Source organism: Lampris incognitus, chromosome 12 (assembly GCF_029633865.1).
Source record: "Lampris incognitus isolate fLamInc1 chromosome 12, fLamInc1.hap2, whole genome shotgun sequence".
In the NCBI taxonomy this organism is placed as follows: Eukaryota; Metazoa; Chordata; class Actinopteri; order Lampriformes; family Lampridae; genus Lampris; species Lampris incognitus.
Genome location: NC_079222.1, coordinates 31,499,208 through 31,524,621, shown reverse-complemented (window position 1 = coordinate 31,524,621; position 25,414 = coordinate 31,499,208). Strand labels below are relative to the sequence as shown.

General features: G+C 45.7%; 1 protein-coding gene across 1 annotated transcript in view; it reads right to left on the bottom strand.

Annotated features, from left to right (window-relative positions):
- The window catches only part of sardh (sarcosine dehydrogenase), a 95,655-nt gene that overhangs the window by 58,339 nt on the left and 11,902 nt on the right, over nucleotides 1-25,414 (bottom strand). The window contains exons 6-9 of the mRNA XM_056290933.1: nucleotides 22,646-22,769; nucleotides 21,259-21,359; nucleotides 18,437-18,541; nucleotides 10,365-10,494 (exon numbers count right to left, since the gene is read on the bottom strand). Of these exons, the coding sequence (XP_056146908.1) occupies nucleotides 10,365-10,494; nucleotides 18,437-18,541; nucleotides 21,259-21,359; nucleotides 22,646-22,769 (460 nt within the window). The remainder of the gene's footprint in view (nucleotides 1-10,364; nucleotides 10,495-18,436; nucleotides 18,542-21,258; nucleotides 21,360-22,645; nucleotides 22,770-25,414) is intronic.

The window sequence follows — 25,414 nt, the reverse complement described above, 5'->3', positions numbered from 1 at the left end:
CCCTCACTCACCCCTCACTCACACCTCACTCACCCCTCACTCACACCTCACTCACCCCTCACTCATACCTCACTCACCCCTCACTCATACCTCACTCACCCCTCACTCACCCCTCACTCATACCTCACTCACACCTCACTCACCCCTCACTCACACCTCATTCATACCTCACTCACCCCTCACTCACCCCTCACTCACACCTCACTCACACCTCATTCATACCTCACTCACACCTCACTCACACCTCACTCACCCCTCACTCATACCTCACTCACACCTCACTCACAACTCACTCATACTTCACTCACCCCTCACTCACCCCTCACTCACACCTCACTCATACCTCATTCATACCTCACTCACACCTCATTCATACCTCACTCACCTCACTCACCTCACTCACCCCTCACTCATACCTCACTCACACCTCACTCATACCTCACTCACACCTCACTCATACCTCACTCACACCTCACTCACACCTCACTCACACCTCAATCACCCCTCACTCACACCTCACTCATACCTCATTCATACCTCACTCACACCTCAATCACCCCTCACTCACACCTCATTCATACCTCACTCACCCCTCACTCACCCCTCACTCACCCCTCACTCACACCTCACTCACACCTCATTCATACCTCACTCACACCTCACTCACACCTCACTCATACCTCACTCATCCCTCACTCACCCCTCACTCACACCTCACTCACCCCTCACTCACCCCTCACTCACACCTCACTCACCCCTCACTCACACCTCACTCAGACCTCACTCACCCCTCACTCACACCTCACTCACACCTCACTCACCCCTCACTCACCCCTCACTCACACCTCACTCACCCCTCACTCACACCTCACTCAGACCTCACTCACCCCTCACTCACACCTCACTCATCCCTCACTCACACCTCACTCACCCCTCACTCACCCCTCACTCATACCTCACTCACCCCTCACTCACACCTCACTCACCCCTCACTCATACCTCACTCACCCCTCACTCATACCTCACTCACCCCTCACTCACACCTCACTCACCCCTCACTCATACCTCACTCACACCTCACTCACCCCTCACTCACACCTCATTCATACCTCACTCATACCTCACTCACCCCTCACTCACCCCTCACTCACACCTCACTCACACCTCATTCATACCTCACTCACACCTCACTCACACCTCACTCACCCCTCACTCATACCTCACTCACACCTCACTCATACTTCACTCACCCCTCACTCACACCTCACTCACCCCTCACTCACACCTCACTCATACGTCATTCATACCTCACTCACACCTCACTCACACCTCATTCATACCTCACTCACCTCACTCACCTCACTCACACCTCACTCATACCTCACTCACACCTCACTCACACCTCACTCATACCTCACTCACCCCTCACTCACACCTCACTCACACCTCACTCATACCTCACTCACACCTCACTCATACCTCACTCATACCTCACTCATACCTCACTCACACCTCACTCACACCTCACTCACACCTCACTCACCCCTCACTCACACCTCACTCATACGTCATTCATACCTCACTCACACCTCACTCACACCTCATTCATACCTCACTCACCTCACTCACCTCACTCACACCTCACTCATACCTCACTCACACCTCACTCACACCTCACTCATACCTCACTCACCCCTCACTCACACCTCACTCACACCTCACTCATACCTCACTCACACCTCACTCATACCTCACTCATACCTCACTCATACCTCACTCACACCTCACTCACACCTCACTCATACCTCACTCACCCCTCACTCACACCTCACTCATACGTCATTCATACCTCACTCACACCTCACTCACACCTCATTCATACCTCACTCACCTCACTCACCTCACTCACACCTCACTCATACCTCACTCACACCTCACTCACACCTCACTCATACCTCACTCACCCCTCACTCACACCTCACTCACACCTCACTCATACCTCACTCACACCTCACTCACACCTCACTCATACCTCACTCACACCTCACTCATACCTCACTCACACCTCACTCATACCTCACTCACCCCTCACTCACACCTCACTCATACCTCACTCATACCTCACTCATACCTCACTCACACCTCACTCATACCTCACTCACACCTCACTCATACCTCACTCACACCTCACTCATACCTCACTCACACCTCACTCACACCTCACTCACACCTCACTCATACCTCACTCACACCTCACTCATACCTCACTCACACCTCACTCATACCTCACTCACACCTCACTCACACCTCACTCATACCTCAGGCAGCACAGCCCCAGAAACACACACATGATGCTCATGTTTATTTTTATTTTCAGGCAAAGGGAAAAATCAATTTAAGAGATTTTCCAAAAACATAGAGATATTGTCAAGGTTAGGTAGATTTCCCCAAAGCTGCTGCTACGTGACTAAACACGCACGCACGCACGCGCACACACACACACGCGCGCGCACACACACACACACACACACACACACACACACACACACACACACACACACACAAACATACACATGCACACTCACCATACACACACATGCACTTACCATACACAAACAACCACACACACAAACACACATGCACACGCACACAAACACACACAACCACAGACAACCACACACACACAAACACAAACACACACACACGTACACACACACGTACACACACATACACATACATACACACACATACACACACATAACTACAAACAAACACACATACACACAAACACACATAACCACAAACACACAAACACACACATACACACACACACACAAACACACATGCTAGAGTGCTCGCTCTACCAACAAGTTGCAGGTTTTAGCATGTCAGACACCTCCATGCTTAGCAGTACACCATGTAAACCCAACAGTCAGAATGAAACACACTGTTAGTCTCACAGCAGGGAGACGCTGTGCTCACAGCGCAACGTCTCCATCCCCCCAAGTCTTTTCACTTCTCCTATCATCCTACCTCTCCCTACATGTCTACATGTCACAGCCTTTACTGTTTTTGGATTCCTTTATGTCTATGTCAGTCCTCATCTCTGACTTCCTCCTTGTCTTCATCTGCTTCAGTCTCTCCTGTTCCTCTTATTTCTTTGTTTATTTCACCATTCCGCTTTTATTCTCATCTGTATGTGGGCATGTGTGTGTGTGCGTGTGTGTGTGTGTGTGTGTGTGTGTGTGTGTGTGTGTGTGTGTGTGTGCGTGCGTGTGCGTGTGTGTGTGTGAGCGTCATTGAAGAAGATAAAAGATATCAACGCGGAACAGGGCTGTGATGATGAAAAATCAAGTCCAATACTGCAACTTATCAGACAGATCATCAACACAGCTTCAGACTCACTCGCACAATTATTTCTGCAACGTGACAGTCTGGGTAGAGGCATTGACACACAGTGAATCAAACATATTTTTAGCTTGTTCCTGTAATTCATTTTGGAATCAGAATAACTTTGATAAATAAAGTAAGTTTGCACAGCATCTTAACCCTAACACAAACCTACGCAGACCATTTACAACCATAAGATCACAAGAAATGGTCAAGTTGAAGTAATTCTAGCAATAGAAACTTTTATTTCTCATATTTATTTTACAGCTCTAGAATGCAGATGGGAGGAGTATGGCACTGGGTCCGGAGCTTTACGCAGGGATGTGCACTGTGGTGCAGAAGTTGTGAATGCGATCAGTGAGAGGGTTTAGAAGGATATGTAAGTAAGAGTTTGTGTATGTAGAGTTTGATGAAAGGTAGCGGCTGAGGGGGAAAAGCTATTCTTGTGCCTAGTTGTACTGTCCAGAATCCCTCTCCAGACAGGAGAGCGTGGATTATGTGATTATGTGAGGTTAAGAGAGGTTGGAGTATATTTTGCTCAGCCAATACCTGAGCTTTGTGTCCGAGGTCATGGATGTGTGGGCAAGTAACAGCGGATGAGCTTCATTCAGCACTACTGGATGATGCACCATAATCTGTCTCTGTCCCGTGACCTGACTGGCATGAACCACACTGCTATAATGCCTGTGTATAAATGGGCCATCGTTGTCTGCTCAGGTTAAATTTCTTTAATCCAGGAACCCCCAAAGGAGTTTGTGGTTCCGTGGATTTTCGCATGACTGACTGCTAAGCTACTGATGTTAAAGATTCAGTCAAATGTAAATCATGTGTTGCAATCTTTTTTTCTTTTTTTTGGGGGGGGGGGTTCCTCTTTTTTCTCTCCAATTGTACTTGGCCAAATACCCCACCCTTCCGAGCCACCCCAGTCGTTGCTTCACCCCATCTGCAGATCTAGAGAGGGCTGCAGACTACCACATGCCTCCTCCAATACATGTGGAGTCACCAGCTGCTTCTTTTCACCGGACAGTGAGGAGTTTCGCCGGGGGATGTAGCACGTGGGAGGATCACGCTATTCCCCCCAGTTCCCCGACCGACCAGAGGAGGCACTAGTGCAGTGACCAGGACACATATACCCACATCCGGCTTTCCACCCACAGACACGGCCAATTGTGTTTGTAGGGATGCCTGACCAAGCCAGAGGTAACACGGGGATTCGAACAGGCAATCCCTGTGTTGGTATGCAATCTTTTCTGTTATGTGATGTGCTACGTAACTTAGGATGGCAAAAAATTAAAATATTGTAACTTTTGACAGCAGTGGCATCTGCCATTGTCATAGTTAGCATAATTTGCCGGTGTCATCTGATTTTACCGTCCTGCTCTCACCCACAATATTGACTTCCGGTTTGCCATCTGCCGTTTACCGGACTCCACGTGAATGCACCATTACAGAGGAGCGTATTTAACCAACTGTCTGGTGAACAGAGGCTACACACCCTCAACCTATGAGAACCGACTGTGCTCAGAGAGGGCGCACTCAAACAGCTCCACAAAACGTCAAAGGGTATAGCTGAGGCTAAAGAAATGACTCTCGTAATAGTATTCCACAATAAAAGCTTCCTGAATGAACTTTCCAAGATTGAATTGACTATTTAAGGGGGGAGCAGATGGGGAGTGGGGTGAGAAGGCATCACTGGGAGTGGGGTGAGAAGGCATCACTGAGTTGTAGAACCCTCAGCACTTCAGAGCACCATGTTTTGATTTCGCTGTACTGGGAAACCAGCTGCTCATCTTCCTGTAAGTATGCCATTTCCTCAGTGTCCTGCATGAGTCTTAGTGTTGTACTGCCAGCAAGTCCCAGGAGCTTTACAGAGGTCCTTACAACATTAAAAGGGTCCTTCTAAGATTTACTGCTGACTGATGAGGTCTGATACTATCAGTTTGGAGAGCCTGGTCCATAGAAGCCCAGGTATGACTGAACTCTGAGCATAAGACCATGAACAGGAACCTGTATAAGGTTCCCCGGCTATCAAGCAACTGTCTGATGAATTGAAGGCTCATGTCGATTACATCCTCCATGGCTTTGTAAGATAACTGCAAGGGGTCTAGCAGGGGGGAGTGTGGTTTTACAGATGTGCTAAGCAATATTAGCTGCCTTTTCACTGGGATAATGAAGTTGGCCTTTCATGGTGTACCTTGGTGAAAGGGGCATTTGCATCTACAGTAAAAACCCTCAAACCCAAATCCTCTAAAAACCAACCAGTTTGGTTCGAGCACTTTTGAACATTTGGCTAATATGAACAGTTTACTGACAAATATTTATACATAGTTCATTTTGTTGTTTAACGCATTCTTTGTTAAATTTGTCAAAAAAGATTTGGATTTAGAGGAATGGCACTTAAACAAGCTGCTTGAGCGAGTAGAGAAATGCCACATGATGGAAATTTGATGTCACAAATGTGTCTTTCAGTAGGCACAGCAACTCCAAGGCATCAACCACACTCATCTGCAGTGATCAGGTCGCTGAGCAGCAAAAAGAAATTACGATTTCATTTCAGCACATCTGTGGTTGGGGCAGAACAAGTTTCTCAAAGATCATAATGAGCACATAGGTCAGGGAACCAGGAATTTAAAAAGATGACCCCTGGATTGTTGGAGAGTGGAACATTTGTAGTCCTTTTGAAACAGGTGGAAATGGAGCAAAGGCCTAGCGTTGATCAGCTCTGTACTTTAACGTGGCCGAGGAGACAAAGTCCAGGCCAGAAACTGTCTGTCTGTTGAAGAGTATATTGACATCACACTTATTGAGCATAGTTGGAAGGGAGGCAGGCAGAATGGAGGGCTGAGAAGATCTGAGCAATTGACAGAAAGATTGAAGACAGTGTACCAGGAGGGAGGAGGTAATCGGGAGATGAGTGGTGAAACTGGGTTATGGAAGGCAGAACTGATGGGGTGGAAGCACCCAAATTACCCTTCAGTATATACAATCTAGAGGACTCAATGAGATTGTTCCATAACTGAAAGACATCCATGGCTGTGTGTTTGGAGAGATCTTCCTCTTGGACTTGGTGATTTCTTGAACATTATTCCGCATTGACTCGTTAGCTTGAAAATGTTTTCGAATGCCATGTCCACACTAACCAGGAGTAAAGGGAAAACGCTGTTTTCATGTATAAATGGGTTAAACGTCTGAGATCCTTTTGTGAAAATTTCACAATCCACATGGAAACAGCAAAACAACAGAAAAACACTTAAAGACCATACCGGCGTTTTTGTAACCCACTCACTATATAACTGCATATACTCTATATTACTCCCAGTTGAAAAGATTTCGGTGGTCGAAAAAAGATGTGGCTTAATATGGGTGGAAGGCCAAAACTATGGAAAAAACGATGTTTTCAAATGTATCTGTGTTAGTGGGGACATGGCATGAATCTCTTAGAAAAACTCTGATTTGCAACTCTGATTCCAATCTCCAGTCTGCAGTTGACCTCTTTGTAAAGGTTTTTATCTTTAATAATGTAGGTTTGCTCCTTTTCCCAGCAGAAATGCCTGAGCTTTGCTGTGAGCCAGGGCTTGCCGATGCTTTATTTAACCTGGGTCAATGTGGGGAGGTAGATGTCGTCATACAAACTTTTGTGCTAAATTACAGTGCCCGTGGATTCATCCAGGCTGCTGCAGCATTTCTCGGGACAATCAACTCTTCACAGTTAAAGAAGCCATGTAACTGTTGTGTGGCTGTGATGGTCCATCCTTCCACTTTGGTGACAACAAGTTTGACAGATTTCAATTTCTGCCTGTAGGTAAGGGTAAGATGAGGCATAGTGCAATCTGAAAATCTCAGAGCCACACAGAGGAGAAGGATTATGTATTTATATATACAGCTGATGATCGCTTATGGCATGAAACAGGCTTGTACTGTCTCATAAAGAATTGACTTGACTAACTGGATTATTCTGCTCCTTATTTGTTGAGCACTTTCCCTACCGCTGTGTTTTACAAAGTTTTATATATATATATATATATATATATATATATATATATATATACACTCACTGGCCACTTTATTAGGTACACCTTGCTAGTACCGGGTTGGACCCCCTTTTGCCTTCAGAACTGCCTTAATCCTTCGTGGCATAGATTCAACAAGGTACTGGAAACATTCCTCAGAGAGTTTGGTCCATATTGACATGATAGCATCACGCAGTTGCTGCAGATTTGTCGGCTGCACATCCATGATGCAAATCTCCCGGTCCACCACATCCCAAAGGTGCTCTATTGGATTGAGATCTGGTGACTGTGGAGGCCATTTGAGTACAGTGAACTCATTGTCATGTTCAAGAAACCAGTCTGAGATGATTCGAGCTTTATGACATGGCGCGTTATCCTGCTGGAAGTAGCCATCAGAAGATGGGAACACTGTGGTCACAAAGAGATGGACATGGTCAGCAACAATACTCAGGTAGGCTGTGGCGTTGACACGATGCTCAATTGGTACTAAGGGGCCCAAAGTGTGCCAAGAAAATATCCCCCACACCATTACACCACCACCACCAGCCTGAACCGTTGATACAAGGCAGGATGGATCCATGCTTTCATGTTGTTGACGCCAAATTCTGACCCTACCATCCGAATGTCGCAGCAGAAATCGAGACTCATCAGACCAGGCAACGTTTTTCCAATCTTCTATTGTCCAATTTTGGTGAGCCTGTGCGAATTGTAGCCTCAGTTTCCTGTTCTTAGCTGACAGGAGTAGCACCCGGTGTGGTCTTCTGCTGCTGTAGTCCATCTGCCTCAAGGTTCGACGTGTTGTGCGTTCAGAGATGCTCTTCTGCATACCTCGGTTGTAATGAGTGGTTATTTGAGTTACTGTTGCCTTTCTATCAGCTCGAACCAGTCTGGCCATTCTCCTCTGACCTCTGGCATCAACAAGGCATTTTCACCCACAGAACTGCCGCTCACTGGATATTTTCTCTTTTTCGGACCATTCTCTGAAAACCCTAGAGATGGTTGTGCGTGAAAATCCCAGTAGATCAGCAGTTTCTGAAATACTCAGACAGCCCGTCTGGCACCAACAACCATGCCACGTTCAAAGTCACTTAAATCACCTTTCTTCCCCATTCTGATGCTCGGTTTGAACTGCAGCAGATTGTCTTGACCATGTCTATATGCCTAAATGCATTGAGTTGCTGCCATGTGATTGGCTGATTAGAAATTTGCGTTAACGAGCAGTTGGACAGGTGTGCCTAATAAAGTGGCCGGTGTGTGTGTGTGTGTGTGTGTGTGTGTGTGTGTGTGTGTGTGTGTGTGTGTGTGTGTGCGCGTGTGTATGCATATATATATATATATTACACATACACATATATACATTTATACATATGTGTGTGTGTGTATATATGTATATATATATACACACACACACACGTATATGTATGCATATGTGTGTATATATGTGTGTGTGTATGTGTGTATATATTTATATATAGACATATATACACACACACACACACACACACACATATATATATATATATATATATATATATATATATATACACAAGTCTGACAAGACGCACCAGCGGTTCCGATAACATCGAGGGCGGTCTGGCAGCCGCCTCGCCCAGCCTCAACTGTGTTTTTAGTGATGTTGTGTGGAGTGGAGGGAGGTGTGTCGAAGGTGTCCAGCTGGGACAGCTGGCATTGGATCGCCTGAGGGAGCTTGGTCTTCTGCGTCCGATGAGCTCAAGGACCACGGTCCTACCCGGAGCTGCACCCGAAGAGGAAACACCAAGAGCGTTCTGACAGGATGCGGAAGCAGGGCAGGCTAAGCTAACTGCTAGCCCATGCAGACCGGCAGTTCCCACAGTCATCCTGGCCGGTGTTCGTTCTCTTGGACAGTGTTTTTGTTTTTTGTCTAGTTTGGATATATGTGTTAGTTTGGATATATGTGTTCTTGTAGTTCTTGTTGTTTTTGGATGTGTATTTTTGTCTTTGTGTTACGCTGCTGTGGGCTGGGGGAAATGATGTTTCATTTCTTTTCGTGTGCGCAAGTGCATGAAATGAAATGACAAATAAAGTGTTCCTGATTCATACATATATATATATATATATATATATATGTGTGTGTGTGTGTGTGTGTGTGTGTCCTTTACAGTGGTGTAACACTGATCAAGCTTTCTTCATTCTATAAAGGGCACATAAATTGCTGTCTAATTGCTGTTACTGATTCAACTTTGCTTTTTAAAAGTAACAAAAAAAAAGGTTAGCTAAGAGTCTGGGCTCTTTGTTTCAACTGTCATTACCCCTTCAGCAAACCTCCGCTTCGTGTCACGTACACTGGCTTATTGGAGGACACAGGCTAAAAGGGTCAAAATCCCAGGCAGAATAAAAAATAGATCTGAAGTTAATGAAACGGACTCCAGGTCAGGAGAAGGTTACTTCAGCGGTATTTTGACATAATTAGATCAGCATTCAAGATCTTCATAACGGTGCCGTTTCCCGGGTCTGGTTCTGGAAGCCGGACAACTGCAGCAGGGCTTCATCTGGAATCAGCTCACACGGCCAGGTCTCAGTGAAGCAGAAAATGGACGAGGGAGGAAATTCCTCTTTTACGGTGTTGTGCAGCAGTTGTGGCTCCACCAGATTGTTGAGAGAAGACGGATTTGCGAGAAATATTCCGAACTGAGGTGTGCATAATCCTTTCTGCCAGAAGCATACAAACCATGCTGGCTGAAACGACCTCTCTAATACTCTGTGGTTTTCCTCTTGAAGAAGGGACGCTTCTTTAGTCACAGGAAAAGAACACTTTTAGGGTGAGGGCTCTTCAAAATTTGGCGCGGGGGAGCTACGGGAAGTTTGAATAAATTTATCTGGACTTCCTGAGGTTTTTTTGTCATTGTTGTTATTGTCGTTTAACTGTGGAAGAAGCCGTGTGTGTGTGTGTGTGTGTGTGTGTGTGTGTGTGTGTGTGCATACCGGGGCCACAGACAGTAGACTTGATGCCAGTCTGCTCCAGAGCAGGGACTCTGTTGATGGCTCCCTCAATGTGCTGCATGAACACATCCCAGTCCAGGTCAAACAGGCTGAATGCAAATTTATCAGACACCTGCGAAACAAACAAAAACAACAAGGAAAAGCAGCAGAAACTGTTATTTTCGCCTCAGATCTCAATGTACACACAAAAAAGAAAAATACAAAAACACAAAAATGAAATGTTGTCAGTGCTTTGATAAAATAATAATAAGAGTCCATCCATCCATGCCATTTATCCCGATCAGGGTGGCGGGGATGCTGGAGCCTATCTCAGCAGTCACTGGGCGGCAGGCGGGGAGACACCCTGGACAGGCCGCCAGTCCACTAAGACAGGCGGCCATTCACACCTAAGGACAATTTAGTACGGCGGATTCACCTGATCTACAGGTCTTTGGACTGTGGGAGGAAACCGGAGCACCCGGAGGAAACCCACACAGACAAGGGAAGAACATGCAAACTCCACACAGAGGACGCCCCGGGACTACCCCCCTGGTCGGACAACCCCGGGGCTCGAACCCAGGACCTTCTTGCTGTGAGGGGACCGCGCTAACCACTGCGCCACCATGCCACCCTCTAAAACTCATTTTAGATACAAATATATGCAATTTTAGGAGAATTCAGGGAGCGGCAGGTCTGTATGTTTTTTTTCTTTTCACAAAGTTTAAACTTTGACCGTTTTGGTTGTTGTATTTAGGAAACACACGCACACACACTCAGTCAGGCTGAGTCTCTTTTGTTCAGGTGCAACGATATTGATTCAGGATCAAACACATTTCTTCTCTTTTGGATCGAGTCCGCATTTGAATGAAAATTCGAATGAAGCACCAAAATTCCGCCTTGAGTATAAGCAGCTGTGTTCTTTCCCCCTAGACGCTGTTCTCTTTTCCCCCCTCAATCCTCTCAAATCCATAAATCCTGCTCATTGTTACTCCGTAAGCATCCTTTATTTTTTTCTTCCATCACTTGGTTAATTCTGCTTTCTGCTCTTTGCCGTTCCCCGTCTGCCTCATACTGATCCAGAAACTGATCCAGAAACTGATGCAGAAACATCAAAGCCATCATCGACCCCATGAAGACGAGACAGAAGCAGGCTCAGTGCAAAGATACCCAGCAGAATATACAAATACTGACACCCAAACAACTGATGTGTGTACTCGCAGCAGAAAAATACAGACAACACAAGAGGAGAGAGCCCAGCAGGCAGATGGACAGATCTGCAAATGCTCAGCTAGGAAGGCCAGCAGCCTGATATTATCAGGACTAAATGTCTTTGCAAACTGCTTTTATATATATATATAGTATATACACACACACACATACATACATACATACATATATACACACACACACATATACACATATATATACACACCCACACACACACACATCTGAGACCAGCTCAGTGGTGTCCTAATCAACATTCGTCATTTTTGGCAAGTCACTTTTCCAGTGGCTTCATAATAGTGAAGGATCAGTAACGTTTTCAGTGGAGTACAAAAACTACAGAGGTTAGTTGGCTACAAATAGTTTCTTATTATTTTATCCTGAGAGCACCGCTATGATGTATTTCAGCGCAGTCAGATGATTTTTTTATAGTACTGCCCTACTTGAAAACATCACCGCCGCTTATCTGAAGCCCATTCTCCAACATGGACAGGATGAGTAGTGGCAATTTTCCCTCATGAGTATGTGGAGGAAGAGCACCAACAAATACAACTGTATAAAGAGAGTGAAGTATTTAGCTGTTGAAATTAGTTTTTTTTGTTTTTTGTTTTTTTTGGGGGGGGGGCTATACCATGCTTCTTTTTGTTTTGTTTTGTTTTTTGCCCTTTTTTCTCCCAAATTGTCCTTGGCCAACTACCCCAATCTTCCGAGGCGTCCCGGTCGCTGCTCCACCCGCTCTGTCGATCCAGGGAGGGCTGCAGACTACCACATGTCTTCTCTGATACATGTGGAGTCGCCAGCTGCTTCTTTTCACCTGACAGCTACATCCCCCTGGTGAAACTCCTCACTGTCAGGTGAAAAGAAGCAGCTGGCGACTTCACATATATATCAGAGGAGGCGTGTGGTAGTCTGCTGCCCTCCCCGGCTTGGCAGAGAGGGGGTGGAGTAGCGACCGGGGCGGTTCAGAAGAGTGGGGTAATTGGCCGGATACAATTGGGGAGAAAAAAGGGGGGATTGGAGAGGGGGGGGGGATCACAGCTGCATTGGTCTAAGTGACAAAATATTGGATACAGGAGGTTTGAAGAAACATCGCCTGGTCTGATGAATCCTGGTTCCTAATTTTTTGTGCTGATGGCAAAACTAAGGTCCATCCACGCATCCATCATGCTATGTTGCAGGATGGTGGTGGTGGTGGTGGTGCAATGTAAAGATGCTTGTATACATGGTGCATATCGGGGTCCTTGATTAATAGTTAAGCAACATTTGACTGGCACCGACTATGTGAACGTCATTGTCAGTCAAGTCCATCCATTCATGGCCGCAGTGTAATCCAGCTTTGAACTTGGTTTTATTCCCAAAAACCAAAGGCAATCATATCAAATGACAATTGGTTTAGCTTTACATATTGGCATTTCAAGTCTAGATCTCATACAATATCTGTGGGATGAGAGGGGATAAGCTACTTGGAGATCCACTGCCAGGGTCACCTGCATGCTGTGTTGAATTACATCCATTCTGATGTCAAAACAAGGAGCAACCCCATAGGAAGGTATCCATTTGTCCATGCAGTGTATAATTCCTGTTTCATTTTAAGACTATTGATTATAAAGAGACGACTTCTTTCTTCTTCTTCTTCTAGGGGAGATAGTGGCACAAAGTCCCGTTAGCAGCAGCCTCACCCAGTACCGTCCATGCAGGGTCTTTGTCCACATCTGCATCTAAGTTTGTCTTCGTTTGATGGCTGGGAGAGCTTGGTCTGCCGCATCCTGTGGGCCCAGGGACCATGGTCCTGCCTGGAGCTGTGCCCAAAGAGGAAACACCCAGGGTGGTCTGACAGGATGCGGAAGTGGGGCAGGCTAAGCTAACTGCTAGCCCATGCAGAACGGCAGTTCCGACAGCTCCTGGACAGTGATTTTTTTTTTTTTTTTTTAGTTGAGATATAAGTATTAGTTTGGATGTGTACCAATACAGATAATATAACAGGGTGTTTGCAGGCATGGGAGTTAAATTTAACACTTTTTATGACTTTTTAGGGAAAAATATAAAGAAATTTCATACTAATTTTTAGAAAAATCATGTGGAAAGGTTTCACTCGACACGTGGCACAAGTCAGGGCATTTCTAGGATTTGTTTTTTCAATGGGGTAGCACGAGGAGGCTATAATTTGTTGAGAGGGGCTAACTTAATGTCTTCTACATATTTATTTGTGTACAGCCAGCTCCATGAATGTGAGATAAGTGAGAATATTTTTCGACAATTTGGCTCATTATTTTCTGAGCACTGCATAGCCTGCCAATGACAAAGTGAGAGTCTGAACTTGACTTCTTGTTCACTGTGACGACACACATCTGAAGTGCAGAGTTGATTAAGACAAAGAGACATTATTGATTACTGCACTGTGCACTATATTAATTTCATTCTCCTTCCAATGGGAGAATATATGCCAACGTGGTGCTACCATTAAGACATGACCTGAGGAAGGTCATTTCCCTTTCTTTTCTTTCCAAGACATATTTCTCTCTCTCCCTCTCTGTCTGTCTCTCTCTGTCTGTCTGTTTGTCTCTGTCTTTCTGTCTGTCTGTCTCTCTGTCTGTCTGTCTGTCCGTCTCTCTCTCACTCTCTCTCTCTCTTGCTCTCTCTCTGTCTGTCTGTCTGTCTGTCTGTCTGTCTGTCTGTCTGTCTGTTTGTCTCTGTCTTTCTGTCTGCCGTCTCTCTCTCACTCTCTCTCTCTCACTTGCTCTCTCTCTCTCTTGTCTGTCCGTCTGTCTGTCTGTCTGTTTGTCTCTGTCTTTCTGTGTGTCCGTCTCTCTCTCACTCTCTCTCTCGCTCTCTCTCTGTCTGTCTGTCTGTCTGTCTGTCTGTCTGTCTGTCTGTCTGTCTGTCTGTCTGTCTGTCTGTCTGTTTGTCTCTGTCTTTCTGTCTGTCTGTCTGTCTGTCTCTCTCCGTCTGTCTGTCTGTCTGTCTGTCTGTCTGTCTGTCTGTCTGTCTGTCTGTCTGTCTGTCTGTCTGTCTCTCTGTCAAACTGTCTCTCTCTCTTGCTCTCTCTCATTCTCTCTATCTGTGTGTGTCTCTCTCTCTGTCTGTTTGTCTGTCTGTCCGTCTCTCTCTCTCTCTCTCTCTCTCTCTGTCTGTGTCTGTCTGTGTCTGTGTGTTTGTCTGTCTCTGTCTGTCTGTCTGTCTGTCTGTCTGTCTGTCTCTCTGTCTGTCTCTCTCTCTATCTGTGTGTGTGCGTCTCTCTCTCTGTCTGTCTGTCCATCTCTCTGTCTTTCTGTCTCTGTCTCTCTCTCTCTGTCTCCCTCTCTCTTGCTTACCCATCGATATTGAAGGTTAAGTGCAAAGGTTAAGTATCTCAGAAGTGTGCGCCACAACAGTTCTTAGCCCAAGTGCAGCTCAGTGAAATGATTTATATTCTGAGTCATTCTTTGCAAACTGTAGCACGACTCACAGTGGTTGCACGAGTAAATCCATGTCCTGTAAAGCGTTCAAATTTGTTTTATCTCTCATCCCTTTTAGAATAACCATCAAACAGCAGACGGACCCAGTGAACAGAGTTATAGTCACTGCACCTTCCCTATAGCTCCAACTAGCGCTGCACCATTTGGTGCAAAAGTCATATTGTGATTATTGTGGACAATATTGCGATATAATAAACATGTATGCTTATATAGATAATACATTTTCCCCCTTTTTCTCCCCAATTGTATCTGGCCAATTATCCCCACTCTTCTGAGCCGTCCCGGTTGCTGCTCCACTCCTTCTGCCGATCCGGGGAGGGCTGCAGACTACCACATGCCTCCTTTGATACATGTGGAGTCACCAGCTGTGTCTTTTCACCTGACAGTGAGGAGTTTCACCAGGGGGACGTAGCGTGTGGGAGGATCACGCTATTCCCTGCAGTTCCCCCTCCTCCCCAAACTGGCGCCCCGACCGATCAGAGGAGGCGACCAGGACACATACAGACACGGCCAATTGTGTCTGTAAGGACGCCCGACCAAACCAGAGGTAACACAGGGATTCGAACCAGAGATCCCCGTGTTGATAGGCCAAATAATACAAATTTGTCGAGTTGCCGCGACATTTACACAGTACCTCTTTCTGCTCAATGTCACTGACCTTGAACCCAAAATATCGCCATACAACAGAGGTTGCTTTTTTTTTTTGCCAGCAGTTCATCAGCGTTAAGCTGCTTGTTGTCATGAGTATCCATTTTTTCCTTCTTTCTGGTCTGCACTCGGCACACCGGATAGTCATGTGACCGTAGACTGCACACGCCTCACTGGCTAAACAGAGACCGACTGGTCATCTCTTAATTATGGGCGTAGATATGCAGACTGCAAACAAACAGACATTCACACGCGCACATTTTATTTAATTAAACTGCTACATTTTGCGGTTATATAATTGCACAGGCTGACAACGCCATTGTGATTAGATTAACTGTGCAGCACTAGTTTGAACCCTTACATCTGTGTTCCTACTGCATGAACACATATGGGAGCTACAAGCCAAGTGTGCATTTGCAAGATGTTACTAGTAATCTGCTTTTCTTTGTGTGCCATGGACAATTTACTTGCAGTATCTTCATGGTTCTCATTTCCTGGTAAATCTGAGATGTGTGTATTGTTTCTATGTGCTTAGTCAGTGTGTCTCCACACTGTTTCAACACCATGAACTCCGGACCGTACCTTTACCGTGTTACTAACCCCTCCTATTTATTATTTACCAATTACCTCTTGGCCACATTTTCAGGAAATTTGGCATTCAAATTCACTGCTATGCTGATGACACCCAACTTTATCTATCCACCAGGCCTACCTCCACTCTTCCACCCACTTCCCTTTCTGGCTGCTTACTAGAAATTAAACCCTGGTTTTCATACCACTTCCTCAAACTTAATATTGATAAAACCGAGGTCCTCTTAGTAGGTGCTAAATCTACTTTGGCTAAACCTGATAGTTTTTCTCTAACTATTGACAACTCTATAGTTCCTCCATCGCCTCAGGTTAAGAGTCTGGGTGTCATCCTGGACAGCACATTATCTTGTGAAGCCCAAATCAACAATGTTACTCGGTCTGCATATTTTCATCTACACAATATTAACCATCTGCACCCGTCACTTACACCTAAAAGCACCACCATGCTCACTCACGCCCTAGTTACATCCTGTACTGACTACTGTAATTCTATCCTATTTGGTCTTCCCCTCAAGTGTCTTCATAAGCTTCAGTTGATCCAGAACTCAGCTGCCCGTATCATCACCAGAACTCCTTCCATAGATCACATCACTCCTGTTCTTCAGCAGCTCCACTGGCTCCCTGTTAAATACCGTATTGACTTTAAGATCCTGCTCCTCACCTTTAAGGCCCTTAATAACCTAGCTCCTTCCTAATCTTACTGAACTCCTTCATATCCACACACCCTCCTGCACTCTCAGATCCTCTTCTGCTCTCCAACTCACTACACCATCGGCCCGCTTGACTACCATGGGGTCTCGAGCCTTCAGTCGTTCTGCCCCCCGCCAATGGAGCCCTCTCCCACAAGACATTCACAACACTGACTCTCTTTCAGCCTTCAAATCCCATCTCAGAACATACCTTTTCAAACTGACATATTCAGTCTGATCCACACTTCACTGAGTTTTGTGCAGATGATGATTTTATGCTTATCTGTGGTGTTAACTTGTTATTGTCTACCCTGCTTAGTTTTGATTTTATGTTATCTGGTACAGTGCTGCTTGTTTTTTGTTTTTTTTTACTGTGTTCTGTAAGGTGTCCTTGAGTGCTCTGAAAGGTGCCCACAAATAAAATATATTATTATTAGTACTTTGTAAAGACATTTTATGATTTGGGCAGAGGTTCACAGATGTGCCAAAATCCCAAAGAGAGATGTGTGTGTGTGTGTGTGTGTGTGTGTGTGTGTGTGTGTGTGTGTGTGTGTGTGTGTGTGTGTGTGTGTGTGTGTGTGTGTGTGTGTGTGTGTGTGTGTGTGTGTGTGTGTGTGAGAATATTTATTTCCAGAACAAATACAACACCTAGAAATGACTGAGAGATTAATAAAAAGAAAAAAAAACACAGTCTAACACATACACACACACACACACACACACACAGTCTGATAAAACTGCATGCTGTGTAATCTAAAGCTAAAATGCTATGATAAAAAGACCGCAAAATAAAGAGAATTTCTGATCCTGCTCGAACTTTAAAAGAATGAACTTGGCCTTGGGATGCTTGACAGGCCACCCAACCCCTCCACCCCAGCCCCCATTGATAACCTAACCTAGCCAAGAGTTTTTTTTCCAAAGAATCTAACCCCCCCCCTTTTTTTCTCCCGAATTGTATCCGGCCAATTGCCCCACTCTTCCAAGCCGTCCCGGTCGCTGCTCCACCCCCTCTGCTGATCCGAGGAGGGCTGCAGACTACCACATGCCTCCTCCGATACACGTGGAGTCGCCAGCCACTTCTTTTCACCTGACCGTGAGGAGATTCGCCAGGGGTAGGTAGCACGTGGGAGGATCACGCTATTCCCCCAAGTTACCCCTCCCCTCCCCGAACAGGTGCCCCGCCCGACCAGAGGAGGCGCTAGTGCAGCGACCAGGACACATACCCACATCCAGCTTCCCACCCACAGACAGAGTCAATTGTGTCTGTAGGGACGACCAACCAAATCGGAGGCAACCCAGGGACTCGAACCACTGATCCCTGTGTTAGTAGGCAACGGAATAGACCGCGACGCTACCCGGATGCCCCCGAATCTAATTTTAAATTAATAGAGGCCAAAAAAATAAAACATTTTGCAGGAGCTGAAGACAGTTAAAGAGTCAGACGCAGTCATTCATAAATGTAGGTTACCTCATCCCAGAAGATGGGGTTTTGTTCGTATCCACCCACAGACAGAGCATCCCCTTGGAGGCGCAGGTACACTGATGCATCATGGTCCCTGACATTGGGCATGTTCTGAACAGAGAGAAGATCCAGGCGGAAGCATTAACGATCAAATCTTGAACAGAACTGACATATACTGTCATAGAAGCCAACAGTCACAAAAAACAATACTCTTAAATCATGCAAGTAATTACTTTAAACAAGGCAATGAAACCGTTTTACGTTGTGCCAAATGGCACCAACTGGCAAAACTTCAAATGAGGCTAGAGAGGTTTTATTAAGGCAAGTCAAAGCTTTCATGAGTTAAGGCCACAACAGTATTTTTGATCGACGCAGGTGTGAACAGTAAAACCCTCCTTCCAGCCCAGCACTGAGAACATTCATGCACAGCACATCATTTCAATAAAGGTATCTGATAAATATTTATGCGACAACCACGTTGTATGTTTTATATAAATGTCATCACGATTGCATTTCTTTGAGAACCCCAGATGGCTGTTTCAGTCCAAATGCAAATACCAGTGAACAAGCTGACATTTTGAAAATGGCTCACAACACATAAAAGCCAAGCTGCACCTCTCCTCTGCTCTCTCCTCTGCTGTGCAGACTAAGGTCTTGCAGCTAGCCCCAAGTGATAGGTGTATGCAAAACAAAGCCCGACGCCGAGCGCCGGACTGAGATACGGACCCACACCTAAGCACGGGCTAAATACGGACACTGGCCACAGACATGTGTATATGCAACCACTGTGCAGCAATAATTAATCACTCTTTAATCATCCCCGCATCAATCTTGCTGCATCGCTGTGCTCCCACCAACTCTCGCAGCCCCTCAGCCGCACAGGGCGCATCTGCCCACACGCCGCCACATGGCCAGGGTGAGATGTCTGACCTGACAGGTTGTGCAGCCTCGAGGGGACAGATTTTCAGATTGTATTTGTGTGTGTGTGCATAATAGAGCAGTAATGCTGGCTAAGCTGCTCTAAAACTGCCCGGGACGGGGGAAGCTCTGACAGCGCGGCTGAACCGCCGGCCTCCGGAGCATGCACACAGCAACACACGTGTGCAGCAAAACATGATAACAATTAACGGATCTCAGATATGCATCTCTACGTACTACACCAATTACCAAACCCCATGCTCACATGTTTCTCTCTCTCTCTCTCTCTCACTCCCCCTCCCTCTCTCTCTTGCTTGCTCTCTCTCTCCTCTCTCTTTCTCTCTATCTCTTGCGCTCTCTCCCTTTCTCTCACTCCCTCTCGCGCTCTCTCTCCCCGCTATCTTTCCCCCTCTCTCTTGCTCTCTCCTCCCTTCTCGCTCTCTCACACTCTCTCCTGCTCTCCCCTCCTCTCCCCCTCCCTCTCTCTCATCTCCCCTCTCTCTCTCTCTCCCTCTCTCCCCTTCTCTCTCTATCTCTTGCTCTCTCCCCCCTCTCTCTCACTCCCTCTCGTACTCTCCCTCTCTTGCGCTCTCTCTCTCCCTCTATCTTCCCCCTCTCTCTTGCTCTCTCCTCCCCTTCTCTCTCTCTCTCTTGCGCTCTCCCCTCCGCTCTCTCTCTCTCTCGCTCTCCCCCTCTCTCTCTCCCCCCTCCCCGTCCCTCTCTCTCACTCTCTCTCCCTCTCCCCCTCTCTCTCATTCCCCCCCTCTCCCCCATCCCTCTCTCTTGCTCTCTCCCTCTCTCTCTCTCTCTCCCTCTCCCTCAGACCTTGGACAACACTGGGACTATGGTATCATAGTGCCCCCTGCTGGTCGAATCTATACCTGGCTTTGAGAAATCATGTTTGACAGGTTCTACATTCTTGCGGGGAATACTTAATAAGATGATATTTATTTAATAAAAAATATTTTAGAAAAGGCATAAGACACTTGTATTACTAGTTTGAAATGCCAAAAACTTTGCTTTTCTTCCAGCATGTAAGCAAACAACCTCTGAAGTGTTGCCTTCTATGCAAAAAGGATAAATCTATCACAATCCATTGTCTAGCCTACTTAACCTCCTCAAAAATGTAAATGATATGACTGCTACAGCTACCTTAAATTCCTACACAAGGACCAAACACAGATGACCTTGACTTTGAAATGGGAACTGAAATGTAGACACATCGTGAATTGGAGTTAGCCCCACATGGCAGTGTAAATACAAGTTTTACTACACAGATTTTTTAAAATGTGGTAAAATAACTTTGGAAGCAATCAGTAAAAATGAATAACTGACAGATCACAGAGGAATGTGACCATTCACAATTTCCCAATATTTAAATGAAAACAATAAAGCTTCTGTTTCCTTTTTTTTTAAATGTAAACACACATTGTAACACTTCCTTAAATATTGTTATAAAACAAAAAAAGAACACTACAAGGCACACTCAAAATTAAAATTAATAAATTAAATTAAAATTACATTAAATTAATCAATCAAAATCAAAATTAATTAAAATTTGATTAAAAATCAAAATTAAATTCATTACTGGACTCTGCACACACATGCTAAAACACAGATATAATGATGTATAATGATAGTTTCTCAGATTGTATGGCATCCAACCATCATTTGGGACAAGACTGGGAGTTTTACTACAGCTGTCCTGAAAATCTTTAGACTTTATTTTTTTCAGTAAGTGATGCTCCAGATGATATGAATAAGAAAAGCAGCCCTGCCCACTAACAGCTTGCTAACAGGAGTGATGGAAACGTGCACGGTTAACTGGGTCCTGCTGTTAGTGTTGGTCTCTGTGCATGCTCGATGTTGGTGTTAATGTTGGTGTAATGGAGCGCAGGGTTTGAACCTACCTGTATGCCGTCGATTCTCTCTGTCACTACATAGGCATGGTGCATGGCTATGAGAGGCACTTTGACTCCCGCCATGTCCCCAAGTTTGGTGGCCCACACGCCTGCATCGAACACAGACACACATACACATTCAACACACAGTCACAGGGCATAATCTCCAAACTAATGCCTTTTTACCAGATACCCTTTAAATGGAATTTAAGGGATAGCTAGTATATCAAGAAAAAAAATTAAATGGTTGTGATATGCCGGAGAAACTTGACTAAATCCATGAATTATATTAAAAAAAATATAACTCTTCTTATTTTTTGATTTTTTTTCCCCTCTTTTTCTCCCCAGTTGTACTTGGCCAGTTACCCCGCTCTTCCGAGCCATCCCGGTCGCTACTCCACCCCCTTCTGCCGGTCCGGGGAGGGCTGCAGATTACCACATGCCTCCTCCCATACATGTGGAGTCGCCAGCTGCTTCTTTTCACCTGACAGTGAGGAGTTTCACCAGGGGGAGGATCCCACTATTCCCCTTAGTTCCTCCTCCCCCCTGAACAGGAGCCCCCACTGACCAGAGGAGGCACTAGTGCAGCGACCAGGACACATACCCACATCCGGCTTCCCACCCGCAGACACAGCCAATTGTGTCTGTAGGGACGCCCAACAAAGCTGGCGGTAACACGGGGATTCAAACCGGCGATCCCCGTGTTGGTAGGCAATGGAATAGACCGCTACACCACCCGAACACCTGACATATAACTTATTTTAAACGCAGAGCAATGAAACCTTGTGCAGTAATACACAGATAAATCAATGTACACATGCACACCAGTGCTTTCTTTTTCACATATAAACCCACATGTACATCAACATGTACATGTACATACACACAGATCTGCACTCATTTGTGTGACATGAGTTTCAGAATGAAAGTGCTCATCACAGATCCAGACTGATTACAGAGTACTGTCCATGACAGGACTATGTTGAAGATGGTTAGCTATTCATCAGCACTTCAGTCATGAGTCACTTCTCAAAAGCAGACATTAACTCTGGAGCCACCAGGTACCGACTGCACAATCCTGGCCAGAGGAAGAACAGCCAATCTGTACCCGAGTGCAAGGATTTAATAGTAAGGATCAATACCAATACAACAGCTTAAAGCACAGCAGTGGTAAGGAAAACAAGTTTAAGAAGAACCATCTATCTCTCAGATGACTCCACCTGACTTTGCAGGGTTTTTATCAGTTTTGCTGGCCTTTTTCCAAGGTTACTTTCCTGCTGTTATTCATCTGCCATTTATTTTCAATAGGTGAAATTAACTAGATAAGAAACGCTTTTAATTACTGCAGTGGGTCCTATTTCACCTTCAGAATGAACTGATCTTATATGAATGTGACCTGCACAGTTGACTACGCAGGGTGTCTCGATGGTCCCGTGTGCGGTTTCAACTGCCCTGACCCTCTTCACCCCAAGGTCATCTGTCCGCACCTGGATACCAGTTACGGGGCAGTTCTCGATCACCTGATTTAACAAAGGGAAGACAAGTGTCTTTATGCATGCGCAGTAATGCAGGTAAGAACTTAGTAGGTATTATTATCAGGTATTACTTTGCAATTCACGGTTTCCCTCAAATGGCCCTTTCTGCGTAAAATGTAGTCTATCTCTGTACTTCTACCTCCACACCTTGTAGGTTACTGTGTGGTCTTCCCTTTTTTGAAATACGTATTAACAGTAGCCATATCATTCCCTGCAGCAAAACCAGCTATTAACTCCCCACCTGCATTTCTCATTCTTAACCCTAATTTTCCCATGACATCCTCGTCACCACCATTTCCTTCTTCCGTGTGTCAATTCAAGTCTGCTCCAATTAAAACTATTTCATCCCCTGGTATGTCTGCCATTACACTGTCCAGTTGTCTCCGGATATTCACCTTTTCTTCCTCATCACAACCCACCTGTGGTACGTACCTCTACTACTACTTCTGGCTGCTCCCGTTAGGGGTCGCCACAGTGGATCATCCATTCCCATCTCTTCCTGTCCTCTGCATCTTCCTCTGTCACAACAGCCAACTGCATGTCCTCCCTCACCACATCCATAAACCTCCTTGTTGGCCTTCCTCTTCACCTCTTCCCTGGCAGCTCCATATTCAGTATCCTTCTCCCAATATACCCAGCATCTCTCCTCCACACATGTCCAAGCCATCTCAATCTCGCCTCTCTTGCTTTGTCTCCAAACCGTCCAACCTGAGCTGTCCCTCTAATATACTCGTTCCTAATCCTGTCCTTCTTCATCACCCCCATTGAAAATCTTAGCATCTTCAACTCTGCCACCTCCAGCTCCACCTCCTGTCTTTTCGTCAGTGCAACTGTCTCCACACCACGTAGCATAGCTGGTCTCACAACCATCTTGTGAATGTTCCCTTTAACTCTTGCTGGCACCCTTCTGTCACAAATCACTCCTGACGCTCTTCTCCACCCACTCCACACTGCTTGCGCTCTCTTCTTCACCTCTCTTCTGCACTCCCTGGTACTTTGGACAGTTGACCCCAAGTATTTAAACTCATATGCCTTCATCACCTCTACTCCTTGCATCCTCACTATTTCTCTGTCCTCCCTCTCATTCACGCATATGTATTTCATCTTGCTCCTATTGACTTTCATTCCTCTTCTCTCCAGTGCATACCTCCACCTCTCCAGGCTCTTCTCAACCTGTTCCCTACTCGAGCTACAGATTGCAATGTCATCTGCAAACATCATAGTCCACGGAGACTCCTGCCTGATCTCATCTGTCAACCTGTCCATCACCACTGCAAACAAGAAAGGGCTAAGAGCAGATCCTTGATGTTATCCCACCTCCACCTTGAACCCATCTGTCATTCCAACCACACACCTCACCACTGTCACACTTCCATCATACATATCCTACACCACTCCTACATACTTCTCTGCCACTCCCAACTTCCTCATACAATACCACACCTCCTCTCTCGGCACCCTGTCGTATGCTTTCTCTAAATCTACAAAGACACAGTGTAACTCCTTCTGACCTTCTCTATACTTCTCCATCAACATTCTCAAAGCAAACATCACATCTGTGGTGCTCTTTCTTGGCATGAAACCATACTGTTGCTCTCTAATCATCAACTCTCCTCTTAACCTAGCTTCTATTACTCTTTCCCATATCTTCATGCTGTGGCTGATCAACTTTATACCTCTGTAGTTACTACACTTCTGCACATCACCCTTATTCTTGAAAATTGGTACCAGTATGCTTCTTCTCCACTCCTCAGGCATCCTCTCACTTTCCAAGATTTTGTTAAACAACTTAGTTAAAAACCCCACTGCCATCTCTCCTAAACATCTCCATACCTCCACAGGCATGCCATCAGGACCAACCGCCTTTCCACTCTTCATCCTCTTCATAGCTGCCCTCACTTCCTCCTTACTAATCCACCGCACTTCCTGATTCACTATCCCTACATCAACCAACCTTCCTTCTCTCTCATTTTCTTCATTCATCAGACCCTCAAAGTACTCCTTACACCTTCTCAGCACACTCTCCTCACTTGACAGTCAACACATTTCATCTCTATCCTTGATCGCTCTAACCTGCAGCACATCCTTCCCAGCTCGGTCCCTCTGTCTAGCCAATCAGTACAAGTCCTTTTCTCCTTCCTTAGTGTGTAACCTCTCATACAACTCACCATACGCCTTTTCCTTTGCCTGCGCCACCTCTCTCTTCACTTTATGCTGTATCTCCTTGTACTCCTGTCTACCTTCTTCTTCTCTGACTACCCCACTTCTTTGCCAACCTCTTCCTCTGTATACTTTGCTGTACTTCCTCATTCCACCACCAAGTCTCCTTGTCTCCCTTTCTCTGTCCTGATGACCCACCAAGTACCTTCCTAGCTGTCCCCCTCACTATTTCTGCAGTGGTTGCCCAGCCATCCGGCAACTCTTCACTACCACCTAGTGCCTGTCTTAACTCCTCCCTAAACTCCACACAACAGTCTTCCTTCTTCAACTTCCACCATTTGATCCTTGGCTCTGCCTTCACTCTCTTCCTCTTCTTGATCTCCAAGAAGATACGCAAGAAGTTCATACGCACCACAGGTGCACATGGACTTATTATATTTGCCAGCTGTCCACATAAATCCAACCTCATC